At 36.2% G+C, this 23223-nt stretch overlaps 1 protein-coding gene across 1 annotated transcript in view; it reads right to left on the reverse strand.

Moving 5' to 3' along the window:
• Positions 1–21783, reverse strand: part of LOC306660211 (tripartite motif-containing protein 75-like) — a gene marked incomplete at both ends in the record, with an annotated part of 47351 nt that extends 25568 nt beyond the window's left edge. The window contains one exon of the mRNA XM_079138386.1: positions 20532–21783. Within this exon, the coding sequence (XP_078994512.1) occupies positions 20532–21783 (1252 nt within the window). The remainder of the gene's footprint in view (positions 1–20531) is intronic.
• Between the last annotated feature and the right edge of the window lie 1440 nt (positions 21784–23223).

Here is a 23223-nt window from a genome sequence, read left to right on the forward strand (position 1 = left end):
TAGTGCACCATGATCAAGTGGGTTTCATCCCAGGGATGCAATGTTGGTTCAACATCAGGAAATCAATAAACATAATTCACCATATTAATAGACTTAAAGTCAAGAATCACATGATTATTTCAATAGATGCAGAAAAAGCATTTGATAAAATACAGCACCCCTTCATGCTCAAAACACTAGAAAAAATAGGGATAGTGGGAACATTCCTTAACATTGTAAAGGCCATTTATGCTAAGCCCACGGCTAATATCATTCTAAATGGTGAAAAACTGAAAGCATTCCCCCTAAAAACTGGAACAAGGCAGGGATGCCCTCCTTCACCACTTCTATTCAACATCGTTCTTGAGACTCTAGCAACAGCAATTAGACAAACCAAAGAAATTAAAGGGATACGAATTGGAAAAGAAGAACTCAAACTATCCCTGTTCGCTGATGACATGATTATGTATTTAGAGCAACCTGGAAATTCCACCAGAAAACTCTTAGAACTCATAAGTGAATTCAATAAAGTAGCAGGTTACAAGATCAATGCCCATAAATCCAACGCATTTTTATACATAAGTGATGAATCTTCAGAAAGAGAAATTAGGAAAACTACCCCATTCACAATAGCCTCGAAAAAAATAAAATACTTGGGAATCAATCTCACAAAAGAGGTGAAAGACCTCTACAATGAGAACTATACAACACTAAAGAAAGAAATTAAAGAACACCTTAGAAGATGGAAAGATCTTCCATGTTCTTGGATAGGAAGAATTAATATTGTCAAAATGGCCATACTACCGAAAGTGCTATACAAATTCAATGCAATTCCAATTAAAATCCCAATGACGTACCTTACAGAAATAGAGCAAGCAATTATGAAATTCATCTGGAAGAATAAGAAACCCAGAATAGCTAAAGCAATCCTCAGTAGAAAGAGCGAAGCAGGGGGTATCGCAGTAGCAGATCTTCAACGCTACTACAAAGCAATAGTAACAAAAACGGCATGGTATTGGTACCAAAATAGAAAGGTAGATCAATGGTACAGAATAGAGGACATGGACACAAACCCAAATAAATACAATTTTCTCATAGTAGACAAAGGGGCCAAAAATATGCAATGGAGAAAAGATAGCCTCTTCAACAAATGGTGCTGGGAAAACTGGAAAACCATATGCAACAGAATGAAACTAAACCCATATCTCTCACCATGCACGAAAATAAACTCAAAATGGATTAAGGACCTTGGAATCAGACCAGAGACCCTGCAGATTATAGAAGAAAAAGTAGGTCCAAATCTTGATCTTGTTGGTCTAGGATCAGACTTCCTTAACAGGATTCCCATAGCACAAGAAATAAAAGCTAGAATCAACCACTGGGATAGATTCAAACTAAAACGCTTTCTCTCAGCAAAGGAAACTATCCGCAATACAAAGAAAGAGCCTACAGAGTGGGAGAATATCTTTGCCAATCATACTTCAGATAGAGCACTAATCTCCAGAATCTATAAAGAACTCAAAAAACTCTACTCCAAGAATTCAAATAATCCAGTCGACAAATGGGCTAAGGAAATGAATAGACACTTCACAGAAGAAGATCTACAAGCAATCAACAAACATATGGAAAAATGTTCAACATCTCTAGTAATAAGAGAAATGCAAATCAAAACCACCCTAAGATTCCATCTCACCCCAATTAGAATGGCGATTATCAAGAATACGAGCAACAACAGGTGTTGGCGAGGATGTGGGGAAAAAGGTACACTCATACATTGCTGTTGGGGCTGCAAATTAGTGCAGCCACTCTGGAAAGCAGTGTGGAGATTCCTTAGAAAACTTGGAATGGACCCTCCATTTGACCCAGTTATCCCACTCCTTGGCCTATACCCAAAGGACTTAAAATCAGCATACTACAGAGATACAGCCACATCAATGTTCATAGCTACTCAATTCACAATAGCCAGATTGTGGAACCAACCTAGATGCCCTTCAATTGATGAGTGGATAAAGAAACTGTGGTATATATATATACAATGGAATATTACTCAGCCATAAAGAATGATAAAATTATGGCATTTGCAGGCAAATGGATGAAGTTGGAGAATATCATGCCAAGTGAGATAAGCCAATCTCAAAAGCCAAAGGTCGAATGATATCGCTAATAAGTGGAGGATGACACATAATGGGGGGGAGGGAAGTGTTAGTGTTAGGGTTAGAGTTAGGGTTAGGGAGGGGGGCAAGTATGGAGGAAGGAAGTACTATATAGAGGGTAAAGAGGGGTGGGAGGGGTGGGGGGAAGGGAAAAAATAACAGAATGTATCAAACAACATTACTCTATGTAAATTTATGATTACACAATTGGTATGCTGTTACTCCATGTACAAACAGAGAAACAACATGTATCCCATTTGTTTACAATAAAAAAAAGAAAAACAATCATATAATCTTATGGAACTCTCAAAGACAACAAATAGATGAATCAGACTTGAGGGAGAACAAAACATGTCATCACATGTCCTGGCTTTTCAAATGTATTACAAAGCTACAGTGATCAAAACAGTGTGGTGCTGGACCAAAGGCAGGCTTCAAAAACAAGGAACAGAATAGAGAGCCCAGAAAGAAATCCATACCTACAATGAACTGATCTCATGATAGTAGATTGTCATTTTAAATGTAGTTCAAATATCACTGAGAAAGTGACCCTGGAGAAGAACTTTGAATAATCTCAGAAAAGAAGATCGAGACACTATAACAGAGAGACACACACTGTGTGTAGGTAGGCAGGAGGAGTAAGTAAAGACCAGAAACAAAGTTTTCACAACCTGATATGGGACAGGACAGTTGCAAAAATAACCCTAAAGGAGGCAATCATGTGGTAAGCATAAATCAACGAGCAGAACGAACCCAACCACAAAATAAGAATAAGCCAAAGATTGAATAAAGAAGACTATAAATATTTAGCATGTATTAGGTACTTATTCTGAGAACTGTGCTATATCCTTTACAAAGATATTTCATTTTATTTTGGAGATGAATAGGTGTACCCCTATTCAGCAGTTCACAAAAATTAGCCACAAAATAGTTAAGGACTTGCTCAGTTGCCCCACAATGCCTTTTATGTCATTATTTTCCAAGTTCAGTGGCCAGTCTGAGACTGCACACTCCATCATGAATATTCAGTCTTCATTAATCTGGAATAGTTACTGAGGCTGTCTTGTGTTTTTTGATCTTGATATGTTTGAAGAGTAGAAGTACACTCTGCATTGTACCTGGACACTGTACATAATTGATGTCTCCTAATCATTACATTTGTGTTGTTATTATTTGTCAAGAATGGAACAGGAATGATATCTTTCTCAATGCATCATATCAAATATTAGATGATTCCAGAATTCCCAATATAGTGATTGCTATGGATTGTGTGTGTCCTCCAAAGCTTCACATTTTGGAATCTTAATTCCTCAATATGGAAAAGTTGGCAGTTGGTGCACAGTGGGAGGGATGTGAGTCATGGGGAAAGATCCCTTATGAACAGATTAATATCTTTCTCATGGAAGTTAAGCCCCCTTTTCTCTCTTTCAAATGTACCTGTTCCTCTTTCTATCTTTTCTGCCATGCATAGAACAGTAAAAGGCCATCGTTAGCTGCAGTCATCTGATGTTGGACTTTCCTGCCTCCAGAACTATAAGCCAAAATAAACCTTTTTTCTTCATAATTCATCCAGCCTCATGTATTTTCTTATAGCAATAGAAAATGACTAAGACATAATCACTTTTAAAATTTTTTCTTTTTAGATATACATTAGATGTAAAATCTTTGGTCACTTAGTTCATGTGGTATTCATCAGGTTTCTCAATTATGAAATAACTATTCCCCTTTTGTAAAAAAATTATATGAAAGCATTTTGAGATTATACAAACACCCATTTTTCTCATGAAGTAGTCATTTACAACTTTTAGTATCTGTACAGAGTTTTAAATTTTATTATTCTTTCTAAATAGATATGTCACTTAAAGATGATTATATGTTCTGAGAAATATATTGTTGGATGATTTCATCTTTGTGCAAACATTGTAGAGTGTATTTACACAAACCTAAATGATATAGGTCAATCCTTTGATATGACTTTTTGATTCAATCAATGTGTTAACAAAATATGTATGAAGCTGTTGCCAGAATAACACAACTTAGTCTTTCAGTAAACTTTGTATACATAAGCAGAGGGAGTACATTCCAAACAAACAAAAAAAAAATGAAATTATAGTATAATAAGTACATAAAAAGTAACATAGTAATTCATTGTTATCATGTAGTGTGTGCTACATATAACTGCATGTGCTCCGCTTCCAAGTCTGGTGGTACAGTAGGTCTGTTCATACCAGCATCACCTCTAAGGCAAGACCAATGTATGATGCTGCACATGACCACTATGATATTACTAAGCAACAGGAAGTTTTCAGCTTCAGAATAATCTTAAAGGACCAACCTTGCATATGTTCTTCTTTGTTGATTGAAATGTTATTATGTGGCTCATGACTATGTTTAGTTAACATGCTCTTGTAAGGAAGAGTTTTCCTTCTCCTCCATTAATTCCATTTTTAAATTATTTTATTTTACCATGAATTTCTAAATACTTTATTCAGTGAAGTTGAATAAAAATGAATCCATTTAGTCAACTATAATCCATATCTATGTGTATGTATACATGCATGTATGTGTGTAAATATATACATAGACATATACATATCCCAGAATTGGCTAATGTGAATATCTTCAAGCTGACTTTTGTGACTTTTTAATATTTTCCATGATAGAGGGAATATTACTATGATAAAGGGGCCACAATGTAACAGAAACAGAAAGTATTATACAGAATACTATGAAAATGACATGCAAACAAATTCAGTAACCTAGATGAAATCCCTGGAAAGACACAAACTACCCACAAATAGACTTAAAACAAAATGGGAAATTAGACTAGATCTATAACAGGAGAGTTAGTCATTTTTAAAACTTCCCACAAGAAGCCCAGGAACATATGACTTCCCTGATAAATTCTACCAAACATTTAAAGATGAATCAACACCAATTCTTTTCAAACTCTTCCAAAAAATATAATAGGAACACTTCTAATCTCAATCTATGAGAGTACTATTCCCCTGATGAACAAAACAAAGACATCAACAAAAAGCCAAATAATATCTTACAAATATAGATGTAAATTCTTCTACAAAAAGCTGGTAAACCAAATTTATACTCTCTAATTTAGTTAAATTAACAAACTTACAATGTTGCTTGATGACTTCTTCCCTTTCTACCATGTTTCTGGCCTCATAAGAACTGTTGTCTTAAAAATTCAGTTTCTTAGTCAAACTAGCAGTATTTCAAGTGTTCAATATTCATATGTGGCAGCCAGATGTGGTGGCACACACCTGTATCCCAGTGAGTTGGCAGGCTGAGACAGGAGGATCACAAGTTCAAGGCCAGCCTTAGCATCTTAGTGAGGGTGTAAACAACTTAGCAATAACTATCTCAGAAAAAAAAAAAAAAAAAAAAAGGAATTGGGATGTGGAACAAAAAAGACTGGGGATATGGCTCAGTGGTTAAGCACCCCCTGGGTTTAACCCTTGGTCCCCAAAAAAAGTACACACACACACAAACACATTTGTATATATCTCCACCTGTGGCTAGTGTCCACCATATTGGAAATGACAACTATAGATAAAATACCAGATATATCACTTTCCTTGTGTGTGTGTGTACACATCTATGTACACATCCATACTTGTCAAAATAGTAGCCTGCACAAATGGATGGAATTGGAGAATATCATGCTAAGTGAGATAAGCCAATCTCAAAAAACCAAAGGACAAATGATCTCGCTGATAAGTGGATGATGACACATAATGGGGGGTGGGAGGGGTTAGTGTTAGGGTTAGAGTTAGGGTTAGGGAGGGGGGCAAGAATGCAGGAAGGAAGGACTGTATAGAGGGAAAAGAGGGGTGGGAGAGGTGGGGGAAAGGGAAAAAATAACAATGAATCAAACAATATTATCCTATGTAAATTTATGATTACACAAATGGTATGCCTTTACTCCATGTGCAAACAGAGAAACAACATGTATCCCATTTGTTTACAATAAAAAAAAAAAATAGTAGCCTGCATACTGAGCAGATGGTGCTTTTTATGGTTTAGATATGAGGTGTTCCCCAAAAGTTCACGTATAAGACAATGCAAGAAAGTTCAGAAGTGAAATACTGGGTTATGAAAGCCAGTCAGTGCATTATTCCCTGGATAGGGATTAACTGGGTGGTGACTGTGGCTAGAGGAGGTTGGTCATTGACTCGTGCATTTGGGGTTTATAGTTTGGCCTTATTGAGAAGAGCTCTCTCTCTCTGCTTCCTGCTGCTGTCTTCTCAGCTGCGTTCCTCCACTATACACTCCTGCCCTGATGTTCTTCCTCACCTCAGACCCAAGGAATGGAGCAGGCCATCTACAGACTAAGACCTCAGAAACTCTGAGCCTCCAGATAAACTTTCCCTCCTCTAAAATTGTTCTTGTCAGTTATTTGGTCACACCATTGAAAAAGCTGACTAAAACAGTGCTTTTGTCTGAGTCTTGGGTGACCTTGAATGTCTGTTTTGGGAGTTTTGATTTTATGAAATTATTATAAATTCATTCACTGGTATCTGATGTTGAAAAACCAATCTCCACTTATGATCAATACCAGAAATCCTCAGGGTCAGGCATAGCTCTTGTTTGCATCCTCTTTCATTTGAATTCATATCAGACATGGCCCCTTGTACCTGTTTAATGGATAAAGTCTGAGTAACCACAGCTCTGAATGGAAGGGTGGAGGATGATGCTCAACTCCATCAAGCCTCAGCTACCTACCAACCTGTTACATGGTTTCCATGGCCAACCTTAACTTATCGGCCAATGACAAAAACAAAGAGTGACCAGACCAGCAACAAATATCCTTGAAATGGAGTATAGTTTTACCTTTTTAAAAATTTTACCTATAGCTCCAAGAGAATTCAAGGTTAAATTTAATGTGAATATAAATATATAATAGTGAAGCTGCAAGATAAACTTTCTAACTTAGGGGGAAATACTTAACATGATGTATAAGCATCTGTTCACTAAGCATCTGATGTCTTACTGGTCTATTGTCCATGCTGGTGATGAACAGCTCTATCCAGATCCTTTGTGAAAATGTAACACTAGCCCAAACTTCCTTGCAATTTTTTATTATATCATTGATCACACACCTCTTAATCCCATGTTCTTTTAGAGTTCTGCTGTTTCCAAGATCCTCTTTCACCATATTGAACTTCTTATGACACTTTAAGGTGTTATTAAATGTGAAATATTGGCACATGTTCATCATCAAAGTTCTCAACTTGATTAAACTAAGTTTCCATGTGCTGTGTTAGTGCTGATTTCTGGCTGTCTTCTGCAAATGCTAATCTCAAGATGGGAAAGCGACTTTATCATTCTTTTAATCCTCTGTTCTTTCAAGTTTGCACTCAAATAAAGCAAGTCTCATTTGAGGCAGAGGTTGAGTATGCAATATCAGAAGTTAAATGGTTTAGATGAAAATGCTGTTCTACCACTTACTGAACAACTATTTGCCCTGTCTCTAGAGTGCTTATCTGTCAATTGGGGGAAATAACAGGAGATTCCTATATAGATATTTTGAAGATCAAGTAAACATATGTATCAATACCTGACTCACAGAAAACACTTTTAAAAAGTTAGCAATTATGGTGGTTATTGGGGCTCATGGTGCCCAAACATAAAACCCTTTTTACTTATTTGGTTACTCGTCATGATCAAGTGAACTTGAGAATCTTTGGTCTTCTGTTTTGCCCAAAGTCCTTATTTCCCAACGGGTCATATGCAGAAATTCACATCCAACCATGTGACACCTAGGATCTTCCAACTTCTTGATCTTACTACTCTCTAAACATCAAGTTCTATGCCTTTGGTCATCTAAATGCCTCATCTAATCCTTCAATGTTTTTAGACATCAGATCATCATTTTGCTATGTTCTCTACTACTCTATTCTCAGGTTCATTTCTTGTTCTATAAACTATTCATGGCAATACTTCATCTTCTCTCTCTTCCCCTTCATGAATACAAATATCTGCTTTCATTTTCCCATGCATTGGGATTGCTTGGTATACCTGGATCATATCAAACAAACCTAAGAATTGGTGCTTATTCAGATTCTGGTTAGAAGTATCTATTGTGGTGCTAACATTTTCTGATAAGCCTTCTATATGCTTCTGCCTTATATAATTTATACTTATTATTTCACCTTCATTTAATAACATAAGAATTCATTGAAAGTTGTCTCTAATTCCAAGCTACTTGGGTGTTTCTTCCCAAAGTTTCTGTAGCATCCCAGCTTATGTTTCTCAAAGTTCACATTGGAAAGGGTAGTAGTCAATTCCTGTTATTTATCTACAAGTAGACCATGAATTTTTAAATCAAAGTATACTGAGTCAACCAGTCTACACAGGACTGCACAAAGTGACCTTATTTGGAGAGAGGGTCTTAGTATAAGATGAGATCATGCAGTATTGGGATAGATCCTATATTCAGTGATTGGTGCCATTGTAAGAAGGCCACTTGAAGGCACAGGGACACGTGGGGAAGAAGGCCATATGCTGAGGGAGGAAAAGATTGGAGTAATACATTTGCAAATAAAGGGAAGACAAGGACTAATAAGAACAACCAGAAGCCAGGAGAGAGGCATGGACCAGATCCTTCCTTAGAACTTTCAGAAGGAACAAACACTGACAATGCCTTGGTTTTGAATTCCTGACCTCCAGGACTGTGAGACACACATTTTTGTGGTTTGAGCCAATAGTACACAATTTTTGGTACTATTTTGTTAATTAACTCAGTGCATAGCACAAAGTTAATTATCAAGAAATTTCTGTTGAATGAGTGGTTAAAGCAAGAGGGAGATGATACCTGTGAACTTAGCACTAGGACAAGGATGAATTATTAGGGCAAAGGGGTAAATTCTAGTCTAGTTTGATGAGTATAATTCATATTAGATTAGAGTAGGTTAGGTTAGATGGAGTATGTTGTTGCCCTGCTTGTGCCTAAGAGCCTTCTGCTCAAGGAGGACTGCAGGGAATGAAAGAAGAGCTTTCCCCTATCTTGATATCATGGAAGGAGTTTAGTGGATGCATGAATTTAGGAGACAACAAAGCTGGAGCATCACAACTAAAAACTGAGAATTATTTTGGCCCAGGTCTGGGGTTGTGAGAAAAGCACAGAGTCTGAGCATCAAGCCATGTAATAGGAGGATTAGGTTGGGAGGTCACCACCACTAGAAACTGAGGACATGGTATTAGGTACAGCAGGGAGTATGATGCCAATTATTAGTCATCAGGTGAACAGATTTAAACACAAATAAAACAGTCATCATAGGAACAGGTTCATAGGAACCTGTAGGAAGAGAGGAGAAAGAATTCGTTCCTGGATTCCCCGTAATTCTATAATTAGAGGAAAAGTTCCTGCTTCTATGGTTAGGTCATTACCTTGAAAATATCAGGTGCCATTTGTGATTCTATTACCTTTACCCGGAAGCCCATAGGACTTGGCTTGTGGATACAATTTCATTTCTTGGCATCCAGGAAATCTTAAGCTCTCTAATTTAGTCATTTGGATAAAAAAAAAAATACACTTAGCTCATCTTGCTTTGAGATCCAAGCACAGTCATTCTATTCCATGTTTGTTTTACCAGCAAATATTATTAAAGGGAAGCATTTGCTTAAAACTTCTGACCAGTTATTTTCCTGCTCTTTTTTTGTCTGCTTTGTTCCTTTGTAAATGCATTCCTGGGCTGGAAGCCATTCTTGCTTCTTTTCTGCTAGAATCCTAAATTTACACAAAGATGCTCTTTGGCATAATCACACATGAAGCCATCTCACTAATTAGTATAGCTACTGGATTTAAACCAAACAAGGGGACTGCAGGACTGTAACCTGGGGGACTTGTTGGAGATGACACTATTCATAAATCTGTTGTTTTCTACCTGAGGGATCAGAGACAGGAGAAACCCATCATAGCTTCCCTTTGAGTCTTTGAAAATTCCATCTGGACATTTTGATTCATCTACATCACCTCCTAATCTGTTGGCAGATTGTGTTCAGAAATGTCCTTACCACTGATGTGCTTTGTTTGACCACAGATTTGGCAAGTCAACCAAAGGAAGTTGGGAACTGAGGTTAGTTTGCCCCAAGATAAACTGAAATATGCAAGGAATCAGAGTAGGTTAAAAAAATTTTTAAGAAGATTAGGGATTCAGAGAAAGAAAGGAAGTTAGTGAAATTTAAGTTGCAATATGGGGGCAATTCTCAATTGCTCAAAACAAGGCACTTAGGGACACCAAGGAGAATGGAAGGACAATTGTGGATAACAGAAAACATCAGTGAAGATGTAATCTTGCAGTTGCAGTATGGACCCTCTGGATCCGTAAGTTCTGCATCCTGGGATTTGATCAATTATAGATTGAAAATATTTGGAAAATAAAGCACCCCTTCCAGAACATGTACAATTTTTTTCTTGTTGCTATGATATGACAACTCTTTACTTTGTATTAGATATGATACATATCCTAGAGAAGACTTAAAGTGTACTGAAGGATTTCCTATAGGTTATATGAAAATACTAAGCCATTTTATATGAGGCTTGAGTATCTGCAGAGTTCAGTATCTTTAGGGATCCCGGAACTTACTGCTTTTGAATACAAAAACCAACTGTACTCAGATTGCAAAAGTAAGACTGGCAACACTTACTATATTCTTACTATGTCCCAAACACTGTGCTTTACATACATTGACTCATTTGAATGTCATAGCAAAGCTAGAGTTGTTTTCATCTAACAAATGTGGAAGTTGAAGCAAGGTAGCAACAGTTAGTGGAAATTTTGCTACCACAAACCTGGTATGGCACCAGAATCTATTCATGAAACTCCCAAGTTCAATTCTTTCTCACATTGTCTGCTTATCTATATTTATTTAGTTGCCCCTGGAGATAACATGGTGACCCATCTTTGGCACCCTCTAACTGTTAGCTCAAGGTTAGAAATTGAGGTGAGTAAAGCTAAGACATCTGTATATATATTAAATTTAAATTATATCATTTAAAAATTCATATATATTGATTAGCAAGATGAATTTATTTTATTGGTGGATATGTAAAATGGCATTTAAAATATTTTTATAAATATTTCTGAAATAATGTCTTTTCTGTGTACATTAGAGCAAAATAAACTTGATATTATCTGAAATAAAAAATGAAACAAAGTAATTTATTCCTAGCACACATTTATGTATCTTCATCAATTTTGTACCCTTATCTGTGTCACTGGCATATTTCTGAACATTTTAGTTTTTAATATGGTCATATTAATTATATTTGAAATAGAATTGACTGAAAACTTTTCAAAGTTGTATTTTATGGGTAATACATTTCAACTTGTGGACATTTTCAATTAATCTTTCTCTGTAGACCATAATTTTTCTAAATGAAAAAGTACACTCTTTACAAGTGCTGAGATAATTGATAATTTCAGAGAAAATCCTGCTAAATGGAGATGATTCATAATTTTGTTTTTTGTATTAAAGTTGATATCTATTTTAGACCATATATTTTCAGTTGACTGTTATTTTGCTTCAATCAAGTGTACTTTTCCTTGAAAAATATTTTCACAATCCAAATCTCATCAAATAAATTATCTGTATTTATAATTATTTTGACTGTTTTACCAAATGTAGATGCTACAAAACCACAAAGTTAAAAGCTGACTCAATTTTATTCTGCTCTTACTGAATATCATTTTTCTGAAATAAAAATAGGCTCTTTATTAAAATATCCATCTACAAGTTGAGATATTTGAAAGAGTAATTATAGAATTTAAAAATTAAATCTCAAACACTAATTGGATTCTTTTTTGTTTAATTTGCTCAGTTTCACTTTTGCTTTGCAGGATTAAATTTAAATGTCGTCTTGTTTGCAAGCTTCGTTTTCAAAATTCTCAATTTGCTAAAACCTCAAAAGTTCATCTTTTTTGGATACTCCATTTGTTAAATATGCTGATTAAAGATTTTAGTTGATTTTTAGCAACATGCATGCCAAATTTGGAAGACTCATTTATACAATGTTTGATACTCTCACAGGACATTTAAGTTAATTTGCAAGGTACTTCCTGAAAGGCTTAATTTAAAAATTTTACTGGTGTCAAGCAACCAAATGAAATCATATGCTGCCAAGCTGAATTTTTGTAGTCAACATGTTTGTCACACCAATCCTGTCATTCTGTTACTCTGTGTATATGTAAACAGTAATATATTTTGACTAGTTTTTATCCCTATCATGAGAATATTATGCTTATTTAAAGTATTCAGGAATTATGTTTTTGCTACTAAAAATATTTAGTATGTTTTTGTTCCATAGGTCCATTAGTTTAGTAAAAATGTTCTTTAAAAGAATATAAAGCCATGATTCACTAAAATTTTTATTTGTATATTTACTGCACAACAAATAATTACCAATATTGTATTTTTTGCTGAATTTAGAATTACGTTCACAATGACAATGAATGTTTCGTCTTCAACAGAATGAACTTCTAACACTAGATTCTCAGTGGGCAAAAGTTTGACCCATTATTGGGATTAATTTTAATGTTTTTCTGTTTGAAGCCTGTGATAAATACTTGTAAGAGTCTCAATTAACTATGAGAGTGAAATATTTCTTTCGAAGGCAACTTACTAGCAACTCTTCTTTACTTATTGTATACTTGTAAGAAAATTTGAAGTAAAATGTAATGAAATTACTATAGAAAAGTAGTTATTTAATCTAAATGAAAAGTTGTTTCATCATGTAAATGGAACTTCTGCAATGAATTCATTCATCTACAGACATCATTTAAAAACAATTCTGTTTTTCTGAGGCGATTGCTGAAGTTTATTCAGATTTTGGACTTCTTGTTTTTATATGACCAACAATATCACTACAGTCCATATTGTGGAATATAAATAAAGGCCAGAAAGTGGGAGGCAAATCCAGTGAAAATATAGTGTATATGGCTGAAATTTTCAGATACAATGATTCAAGGCATGTTGTATTATTTTCTCCAAATAAGGAATATGTTGCTTGTGGCCACAGAAAGAGATACAGTTATTTTGTATAGGGGATTTTGGATTCTGGAGGTCATATATGACACATTTGAGTGTCTGTTTTGAACTGTTTACAAAAAAACCCATAATCCACATGGTTTTGAGAGAGACAGAGTCAAAGAAGTTCTGTAGCAGGGCTGGCTCTATTTTGCCACTTATTTCTACAATGAATCAAATCCAGTATAACTTGGAAGTGTCTTTGATCCTGGGGGATGCTGTATGGAGCTCTTGACAGACCACAATGGGAGAGCTGCAGCACAAAATCACTAGGAATTTGGAGCAAGATATTTGTCTCCTATAAACATCTGTCCTTCTCTCCCTTTGTACTTTAATGAATTGAAATGCACATAACTTAAAATTTACCACTTTAAAGTGAACAATTCAGCAGTGTCTGGTACATTCCCATTTTTGTGAAACCTGTCTCTACCTAATTCCAAAATATCTTCATCTATTCCTTGTTTTGTTTTGTGTTTTGGTACCAGGGATCGAACCCTGGGGTGCTTAACCACTGAGTCACATCCCCAGACATTTTTAATGTTTATTTTGAGACAGGGTCTAAGTTGCTCAGGGCATAGCTAAATTGCTGAGACTGTCCTTGAACTTGTGATCCTCCTGCCTCAGTCTTCTGAGGTGCTGGATTACAGGCATGCACCACCCAGCCTAGCTATTTCCATCATTTCAAGACTAAATTCCTTACCCAATGAGCAGTTTCTTCTCATTCTCTTCACAGCCTCTACAACAACCTACCTGCTTTCTGTCTCTGTGGATTTAGCTATTAAGGAAGTTTCACATTAATGGATTCATACCTTATTCCAGATCTTTTGTGTCTGGCTTCTTTACTTAGCACAGCATTTTCAAGGATCATCTGTGTCGTAGCAAGCATCAGTATTTATTTCATTTTCTTAATGGTCAAATCAGAGTCCATTTATGAATGTACCACAATTTGTTTATCAGTTCATCTTCTGAAGAACATGTGGGCTATTTACAACTTTGAGTGCTGCTACTAATACCCAAATAAATGTACTTGTTTGCATCCTTGATTTTAAGTCTTTTAGTCACCTACCCAAGAGTAGAATTAAGGAACTGCCAAACTATTTCCAAAAGCAGTTGAACTATTTTATACTTGTACCACCAATATATGATGATTCCAATATCTTTACATCCTTGCCCACATTCCCTATTTTTTTTTTTAAATTGTAGACTAAGTGGGTATGAAGTGGTACCTTTGTAATTTTGGTCTATGGTTCCCTAATGAATAATGATGTTGACCGACACTATATGGAATTTTGAGTATTTGTGTATCTATGGAGAAATGATTTTTTAAATGGCTTTTACCCTTCATAAATTGGGTTGTCTTTATAATGTTGGATAAAAAATTCATTAATTGGGATTTAAAAAACCCTTATCAGACACATGATTTACCAATATTGTTCTCCATGCTACAAATTGTCTTCGTAAATTTCTGAATAAAGTTATTTGATGCACAAAAATTTTAACTGATAACATTCTAATTTTAATTGATAACATTCAATTTACCTATTTTAAATAGCTTTTCATATGTTGGATTTCTGTTCCATTCATTTCCCCATCTTTTGAATGTGTTATTTGATTTTTGGTTTGGTGTTGAGTTTTGGGAGGTCTTTATATATCTGGATATTAATCCTCTGCCAGAAGAGTATCTGACAAAGATGATTTTTCCATTTTGTAAGTTTCTCTCTTTACATTGTTTATTGTTTCCTTTGCTGTGCAAAAACGCTTTTTTTTGATGCCAGCCCATTTAGTAATTCTTGGTATTATTTCCTGAAGTCCTATTGAGAAAGTTTTTCTCTCTGACGGTATGTTGCAGTGTTTCTTTTGTGTTTTCTTCCAGCATTTGCAAAATTTCTGGTCTTACACCTGGGGCTTTAATCAATTTTGAATTGACTTTGCTACAGGTTGAGAGAAAGGATCTAATTTCATTCTTCTACTTGTGGGTATTTAGTTTTCTCAGCACTGATTATTAAAGAGTCTGACTTTTCTCCAATATATGTTTTTGGCACCTTTTTTAAGAAACAAATTACTGTAACTATGTGGGTTTGTCTCTGTGTCCAGTTCATTGGTTTGTTGTCTGTTTTCATGCCAGTACCATGCTGTTTTTGTTACTAGGACTCTATAGTGTAATCTGAAATTAGGTATTGTGATGCTTCCAGCATTGCTCTGAGGATTGCTTTAGTGAGTCTAGATCTTTTGTTCTTTCATATAAATTTTAGGGTTTTTGTTCCCATTCTGTGAAGAATGTCATTGGTATTTTTATGGGGATTGCATTGAACCTGTAGATTGCTTTTGGTTGTATGGTGTTATTAATCACATCAATTCTGCTTATCCCTGAACATGGGAGGTCTTTCCATATTCTAGTATATTCTTTCAATTTCTTTTTTCAACTGTAATTTTCCTTATAAAAATCTTCAACCTCCTTGGTTAGATTTATTGCTAGGTATTTTATTTATTTATTGTTTGAAAGTTATTGTGAATGGAATTGTTTTCCTGATTTCTTTCTTAGTGGATTTGCTATTGGTGTATTGCACAGTTAATGATTTTTGTATATTAATTTTGTATCCATTTATAACAAAATTTTTTAAAAAAAATTTATGGAGATAATGTTCTTTTTCTTGTTTAATTTGTTAAAATGTTGATTATTAGCTCTAGAAGTCTTCTGGTGGAGTCTTTAAGGCCTTCTAAGTACAGTATCCTATCATCTGCAAATTGAAATAATTTGACTTTTTCCTTTCATATTTGTATCCCTTGTACTTCTAGTTCTGTTTCTTGTCCAATTGTTTTGGCTAAAATTTTGAGTACTATATTAAATAAAAATGGTGAGAGTAAATAATCTTGTTTTGCTCCTGATTTTAGAGGAAATACTTATAGTTTTTCCCCATTCAGTATGCTGTTGGCCTTGGGTTTATCATATATAATCTTTATTACAGTGAAGTAAGTTCCTTCTATCTCCAACTTCTTCAGGGTTCTTATCATTTGGATTTTGTCAGATAATTTTTCTGCATCTATTGGGATGGTTATATGATTTTGTTCTTGCTTATATTTATGTGATGTGTTATGTTTATTGATTTGCAAATGTTAAACCATCCTTATATCCCTTATATTAAACCAACTTGATCAATCAACCTCTTTTCCCTGTCACACCTGCCATTGTCCAATGGACTTAAGAAGAAAGTGGTCATGTCAGCAGGGATGGAGGTTATGCTTGTCTCAGGTCACTTACCAATGTGACCTGGCTGTGAACACTGCTAAATGTCCAATCTGCCATTGGGAGAGACCAACACTGATTCCCTGATGTTGTATCATTCCCTGAGATGGTCAGCTAGCAACCTGCTTTCAGATTGATTATATTCAACCACTTGCATCATGAAAGGGGCAGCACTTTGTCCTTACTGGAATAGAAACTTATTCTTGGTAGAGATTTGCCTTCCCTGACTGTAATGCTTCTGCTGAAACTATCATCTGTGGACTTACAGAATGCTTTCTCCCCCTTCATATTATGCCACACAGCATTGCTTTGACAGAGTCACTCTTTTCATAGCCAAATAAGTATATCAATGGGCTCATGTTCATGAGATTCACTGGCATTACCATGTCCACAAAAATCATGAAGCAGCTGGTTTGAAAGAATGTTGGAAGGGTCTTTCAAAGATGCAGTTGCAGTGCCAGTTAGGTGGCAATGCCTTGTAGAGCTGAGGCAAGTTTCTCTAGAAGGTTTATATCCTCTGAATCAGCATCTTATATATAGTATTTTATCTCTCATGGCTAGGATTTATTGGATCTAAGGGTATAAATGGAAATGGTACCACTCACCATTACCCCTAGTGACCCACTAGCAAAGTTTTTGCTTCCTGCTCCACAAGCTTATGCTCTGCTAGTCTAGAAGTCTTAGTTACAGAGGGGTCAATGCTTCTATCAGGAAGCACAACAATGGGTTTATTGAACTGGAAGTTCAAACTTTCCCCTGGTTACTTTGAACTCCTTATGCCTCTGAATCAACAGGCTACTAAGGGAGTTATGATGTTGGCTGGAGTGATTGATCCAGATTTTGAAGGAGAACTTGAACTATTACTCCACAATGGAAGTAAGGAAGAGTATGACTGGCATGCAGGAGATCTCTTAAGGCATCCTTTAGGGTTACATGTCTTCTTATTAAGGTCAATGAGAAACTATAACAATTCAATCCAGACAGAATGACAAATGGCCCAGATCTTTCCAGAAAGTGGGTGTGTGTCACCTCTCCAGATAGAGAATCAAGACTCACTAAGATACTTGCCAAAGGCAGAGGAAATAGAGAATAGGTAGTAGAAGAAGGTAGTTAAAAGTACCAGCTACAGCCACATGACCAGTTATAGAAATGAAGATTGTCATCAGTATTTTCCTATTTTGTTAAGGATATTCAGGCATATATAAACATATATATAAGCAGCACCTTTATTTTATTTTCTCTTTTATATTTTATATTACATAACATAATATGGACTGACTTAGTGTCAATATTTCAGTGTTTTTATATCTACACTGTAGTATTTAAGTTGTGAAATACCGAAAGAAGAATAAGCACCACTCAAAAACTGTCCCCAATCTTGGGGAAGGAATTAGTGCACTTTTGGTTATATACAATATAGTTATTTCTCATGGTGTGGAATTTTGGCCATATATTGTGTTAATTTGGAGATGAAGTATGAAAAGAAATTAAGTATTTTAAGAGATATGGTGGGGTATCAGATTGACAAGGGGTGGATTTGGCATGGTTAATCTGGATTTTCAACTTAATTGGATTGAGAGATGCCTAAGATTAAGAGACTTATTGGGGTGCCCATAAGGGTGTTTCCAGAGATGGTTAGGAAAGAAAATTGAAGGGAGAAACCATTCTTGAATGAAAGTGGCACCGTCCAATAGGCTGGGGTCCTGGATGGAGCAAAAGGTAGAAGGAAGAAGATACATGCTCCATTCCTTTTGAGTGGATACCCCTATTGCTGCCACCATTCCCTGTGGACACTGGACTCTATTTCTCTAAGTTTTCCAACATGGACTCTTACCAGAAACTCTTCAAGGAGTTTCCAGGTCTTCAGTCTTGGACTGGGACTGCATCATTGGTCTCTCTCTTTGTCTGAGGCTTCAGCTTCCTGGACTGAGCAGCTACTCAGTGACTCTAGCTCTCCAGATTGCACATGGTCATTGTGGGGACATTCAGCTTCTGATTGTATAATTCAATATGATAAATCCCCTTTTATAGTCATATGTATAAATATCCAGTTGGTTTTATTCCATTATAAAACCCTGGCTAATATATCTAGAATTAAAGCAACTTGATTATGATGTATGATCTTTTTAATATGTTCTTGAATATAGTTTGCAAGTATTTTATAAGGATTTTTAAATCTATGTTAAGCATGAATATTAGCTTGTAATTTTCTTTGATATATCCTTATCCAGTTTTAGTATCAAGGTGATGCTTGCTTCACAGAATAAGTTTGGAAGCTTTCCCTCACTTTCTAAATCCTGGAACAGTTTGAGGAACATTAGTGTTAATTCTTTCTTAAATATTTGGTAAAATTTAATTGTCAATCTATTTGGACTTTTATTACTGCTTCAATCTCATTGCTTGTTATTGGTCTGTTTACATTTTCTCTATCTTCTTGGTTCACATGTATCTAGAAATTTATCCATTTCTTTTAGATTTTTCCAATTTGTAAGAATGTAAATTTTTTAAAGGTCCCTCATAATACTCTGAATTATACTGATGTCTCTTATCATACACATAGTTCCATTGGTAATTATATTAATTTGGGTCTTCTTTCTTTTTCCTTTGGTTAGTTAGGCTAAGGGTTTGTCAATCTTGTTGATTTTGTCACAGAACCAACTTATTACTTCATTTATTTATTGTATTTTTTTGCCAATTTCTTTTTAACTCTGATATTTATTATTACTTCTACCGGTTTTGGGATTGGCTTGTTCTTATTTTTATAAGACCTCGAAAGGCATCATTAGGTTATTTATTTGAGGTTTTTTGTTCTCTGTAGGCACTTACAGCTATAAAGTTCCTTCTTAGAACTGCTTAATTGTATCCCAAATATTTTCATTCAATTGTAAATTTTAAATCCTTGGTTTTTTTTTTATCAATAAATGACCTAATTTCTACTGAACATATACAATTTATTTATTTTTTATTGTAAACAAATGGGATACATGTTGTTTCTCTGTTTGTACATGGAGCCAAGGCATACCATTTGTGTAATCATAAATTTACATAGGGCAATGTTGTTTGATTCATTCTGTTATTTTTTCCCTTCCCCCTACCCCTTGCACCCCTCTTTTCCCTCTATACATTCCTTCCTTCCTCCATTCTTACCACCCTCCTTATCCTTAACCCTAAACCTAACCCTAACCCTAACGCTAACCCCTCCTACCCCCCATTATATGTCCTCATCTGCTTATCAGTGAGATTATTGGTCCTTTAGTTTTTTGAGATTGGCTTATCTCACTTAGCATGATATTCTCCAATTTCATCCATTTGCCTGCAAATGCCATAATTTTATCATTCTTCATGGCAGAGTAATATTCCATTGTATATATATGCCACGGTTTCTTTATCCATTCATCAACTGAAGGGCATGTAGGTTGGTTCCACAATCTGGCTATGGTGAATTGAGCAGCTATGAACATTGATGTAGCTGTATCTCTGTAGTATGCTGATTTTAAGTCTTTTGGGTATAGGCCAAGGAGTAGGATAGATGGGTCAAATGGTGGTTCCATTCCAAGCTTTCTGAGGAATCTCCATACTGCTTTCCAGAGTGGCTGCACTAATTTGCACTAATTTGCAACCCCACCAGCAATGTATGAGTGTACCTTTTCCCCACATCCTCGCCAACACCTATTGTTGCTTGTGTTCTTGATAATCGCCATTCTAATTGGGGTGAGATGGAATCTTAGGGTAGTTTTGATTTGCATTTCTCTTATTACTAGAGATGTTGAACATTTTTTCATATCTGTTGATTGCTTGTAGATCTTCTTCTGTGAAGTGTCTGTTCATATCCTTAGCCCATTTGTTGATTGGATTATTTGTATTCTTGGTGTAGAGTTTTTTGAGTTCTTTTTTTTTTTTTTTTTTTTTTTTTTTTTGGAATCAGGATCTTTATTACAAGTACTCTAGTATCCTCCAAGAGCATGAAAGAAAATAAACTCAGAAAATGGCCCTCCAGGTAGTTCACTCTTCTCTAACAAGAGTGATTGTCAGAGACTTTGAGGAACTTTCAATAGAGAAAATAGGCACAAGTGTTTCTCTAAAGTTTTCAGTGAAATTACACAAACATGATCTGCTATTCAAATTATAAAACGAAACCTCTCCCAACTCGTAATCCAGAAAAACTCCAACCCGCTTGACTTGTGCTGACTGCCATTCATTTGTGGACTGCCCAATTTGCCAGCAACCATTGCTGGGACAAACTGATACAAAACCTTTTGTGGTGAAGGATTCTCTACACACGCCTAAGGACCATTCACCTGTGCCCCTCACTTCTACTTGCCAAAAATGTCTCCCACTTCCAAATCGCTCATAACTCCAGACAACTGCATAAAAAGTGGCTGGCAGAAGAGGTAAATGGCTTGAGTTCTTCATTTCACATTTCACATTCTTCCCATCTGCTGAGATAACAAGGTTAGGGTGGGAGGTTTGAGAATCTAAAGTCAAATCTACCTGAAATATGGTGATCATTTTTTGCAGACCAAAATAATGTGGAGGTGGGTGATAATTCTCTGTCTTCAATTCATATGAAAAAACTGCTGGGGGTTTTATGTCAGTGTACCTGCTGTTAATGCTTCTAATACCTCTCAGTAAATCCAGGTCTGCTTGCGTACATGTCTCTCTTATTTCACTTAAGAAACTTTTTAGTGCGCCTATGTGGGCTGAAATTTGGCTTTTGTTTTTAACTAACTTTTCTGCCACAATCTTCTCTTGTGTATGTAACCTGACCTGTAATATACCTTGCTCCTTTCCTAAGAAGTGTTTAAGTTCTTCAAATTCATGATATAATTCCCTCTTCCAATTTCCCATCTCCCATCTCAGTTTAATGGATTTTGAAACTTGTACTTCACATCCCATTACAGCATCTTCAACTTGCTCCCTGAGGAGCTTAATGTAGTTCTTGAGCTTACTCCTGTGACGAGTTGCAGCTTCATCAATGGGCCTCAGGCAGTGATCTTGGTGGTTGGAGGAGACCCTGCACTGGGGACACAACAACTCCAGGTCCTCCTTGCAGAACAAGTCCAGAACTTCACTGTGCTTCTCACACAGGGGTCTCCTCTTACTTCTCGTGTCGGGCAGCTGCATGACAATATCAGCCATGTTACATAACTGCAGGTTGCCCTTGAGATTCTTGTCAAGGCAGTGGTGGAGACAGACAGGACAGGGGAAGACATCTTGTAGATCTTTCCAGTGCTGGTAGATGCAAGAACGACACAGGTTGTGCCCGCATTCAGTGGTCACTGCATCTGTCAGGTAGCCTAGGCAAATGGGGCAACTGGCTTCTGTTTGAAGCTCTTCCAGGGAGGCTTCAGAGGCCATTGTGCATGAAGGCTCTGCCTGAGGAGACCCTTTCCAGTAGGTCTCCAGGAACTCTGAAGTGAGAAGCCAGCAACCCCTCAGCGTTCTCTGTTGAAGTCAGCCAGAGTCCCCAGAGATTATGGTCCTACACACCTGTCTGTTTTCTCTTCAGCTCCAGAAGCAGCTGCCAAGAGGAAGGGAAGACCCCAGGCACTCCTGATCCCGTTACTGGACCTCCTTCGCACAAGTTCAAGCTTGGATGTTTAATTGTCTTTGTTGGGAAAGAACCACAACTTTGAGAAGTGATGGAAATTAACAACCATGGAGGGAATTTCAGAATGCAGGATATACAACAGGTCAACCGACAAGGTTTCTCCAAAAAGCAGCTCTGGGAGGGTCCTGGAGGCAGGTCTCCCAGACGGGTCTGTGAAGCCAGGCTTGTCCCAAACTCTTGAGTTTTTTATAGATTCTGGAAATTAGCGCTCTATCTGAAGTATGAGTGGCAAAGATATCCTCCCACTCTGTAGGCTCTCTCTTCACATTACTGATAGTTTCCTTTGCTGAGAGAAAACTTTTTAGTTTGAATCTATCCCAGTTACTGATTCTTGCTTTTATTTCTTGTGCTATGGGAGTCCTGTTGAGGAAGTCTGATCCTAAGCCAACAAGTTGAAGGTTTGGACCTACTTTTTCTTCTATAAGATGCAGGGTCTCTGGTCTGATTCCAAGGTCCTTAATCCATTTTGAGTTGAGTTTTGTGCAGGGTGAGAGATATGGGTTTAGTTTCATTCTGTTGCATATGGTTTTCCAGTTTTCCCAGCACCATTTGTTGAAGAGGCTATCTTTTCTCCATTGCATATTTTTGGCCCCTTTGTCTACTATGAGAAAATTGTATTTATTTGGGTTTGTGTCCATGTCCTCTATTCTGTACCATTGATCTACCTTTCTATTTTGGTACCAATACCATGCCGTTTTTGTTACTATTGCTTTGTAGTAGCGTTGAAGATCTGGTACTGCGATACCCCCTGCTTCGCTCTTTCTACTGAGGATTGCTTTAGCTATTCTGGGTTTCTTATTCTTCCAGATGAATTTCATAATTGCTTACTCTATTTCTGTAAGGTACATCATTGGGATTTTAATTGGAATTGCATTGAATCTCTAGAGCACTTTCGGTAGTATGGCCATTTTGACAATATTAATTCTGCCTATCCAAGAACATGGAAGATCTTTCCATCTTCTAACGTTTTCTTTAATTTCTTTCTTTCCAGGTTCCTCTAAATATATAATCATGTCATCAGCGAACAGGGATAGTTTGAGTTCTTCTTTTCCCATTCGTATTCCTTTAATTTCCTTGGTTTGTCTAATTGCTGTTGCTAGAGTCTCAAGAACGATATTGAATAGAAGTGGTGAAAGAGGGCATCCCTGCCTTGTTCCAGTTTTTAGGGGGAATGCTTTCAGTTTTTC

Source organism: Sciurus vulgaris (genome assembly GCF_902686455.1).
Source record: "Sciurus vulgaris genome assembly, chromosome: 4".
NCBI classification, from domain to species: domain Eukaryota; kingdom Metazoa; phylum Chordata; class Mammalia; order Rodentia; family Sciuridae; genus Sciurus; species Sciurus vulgaris.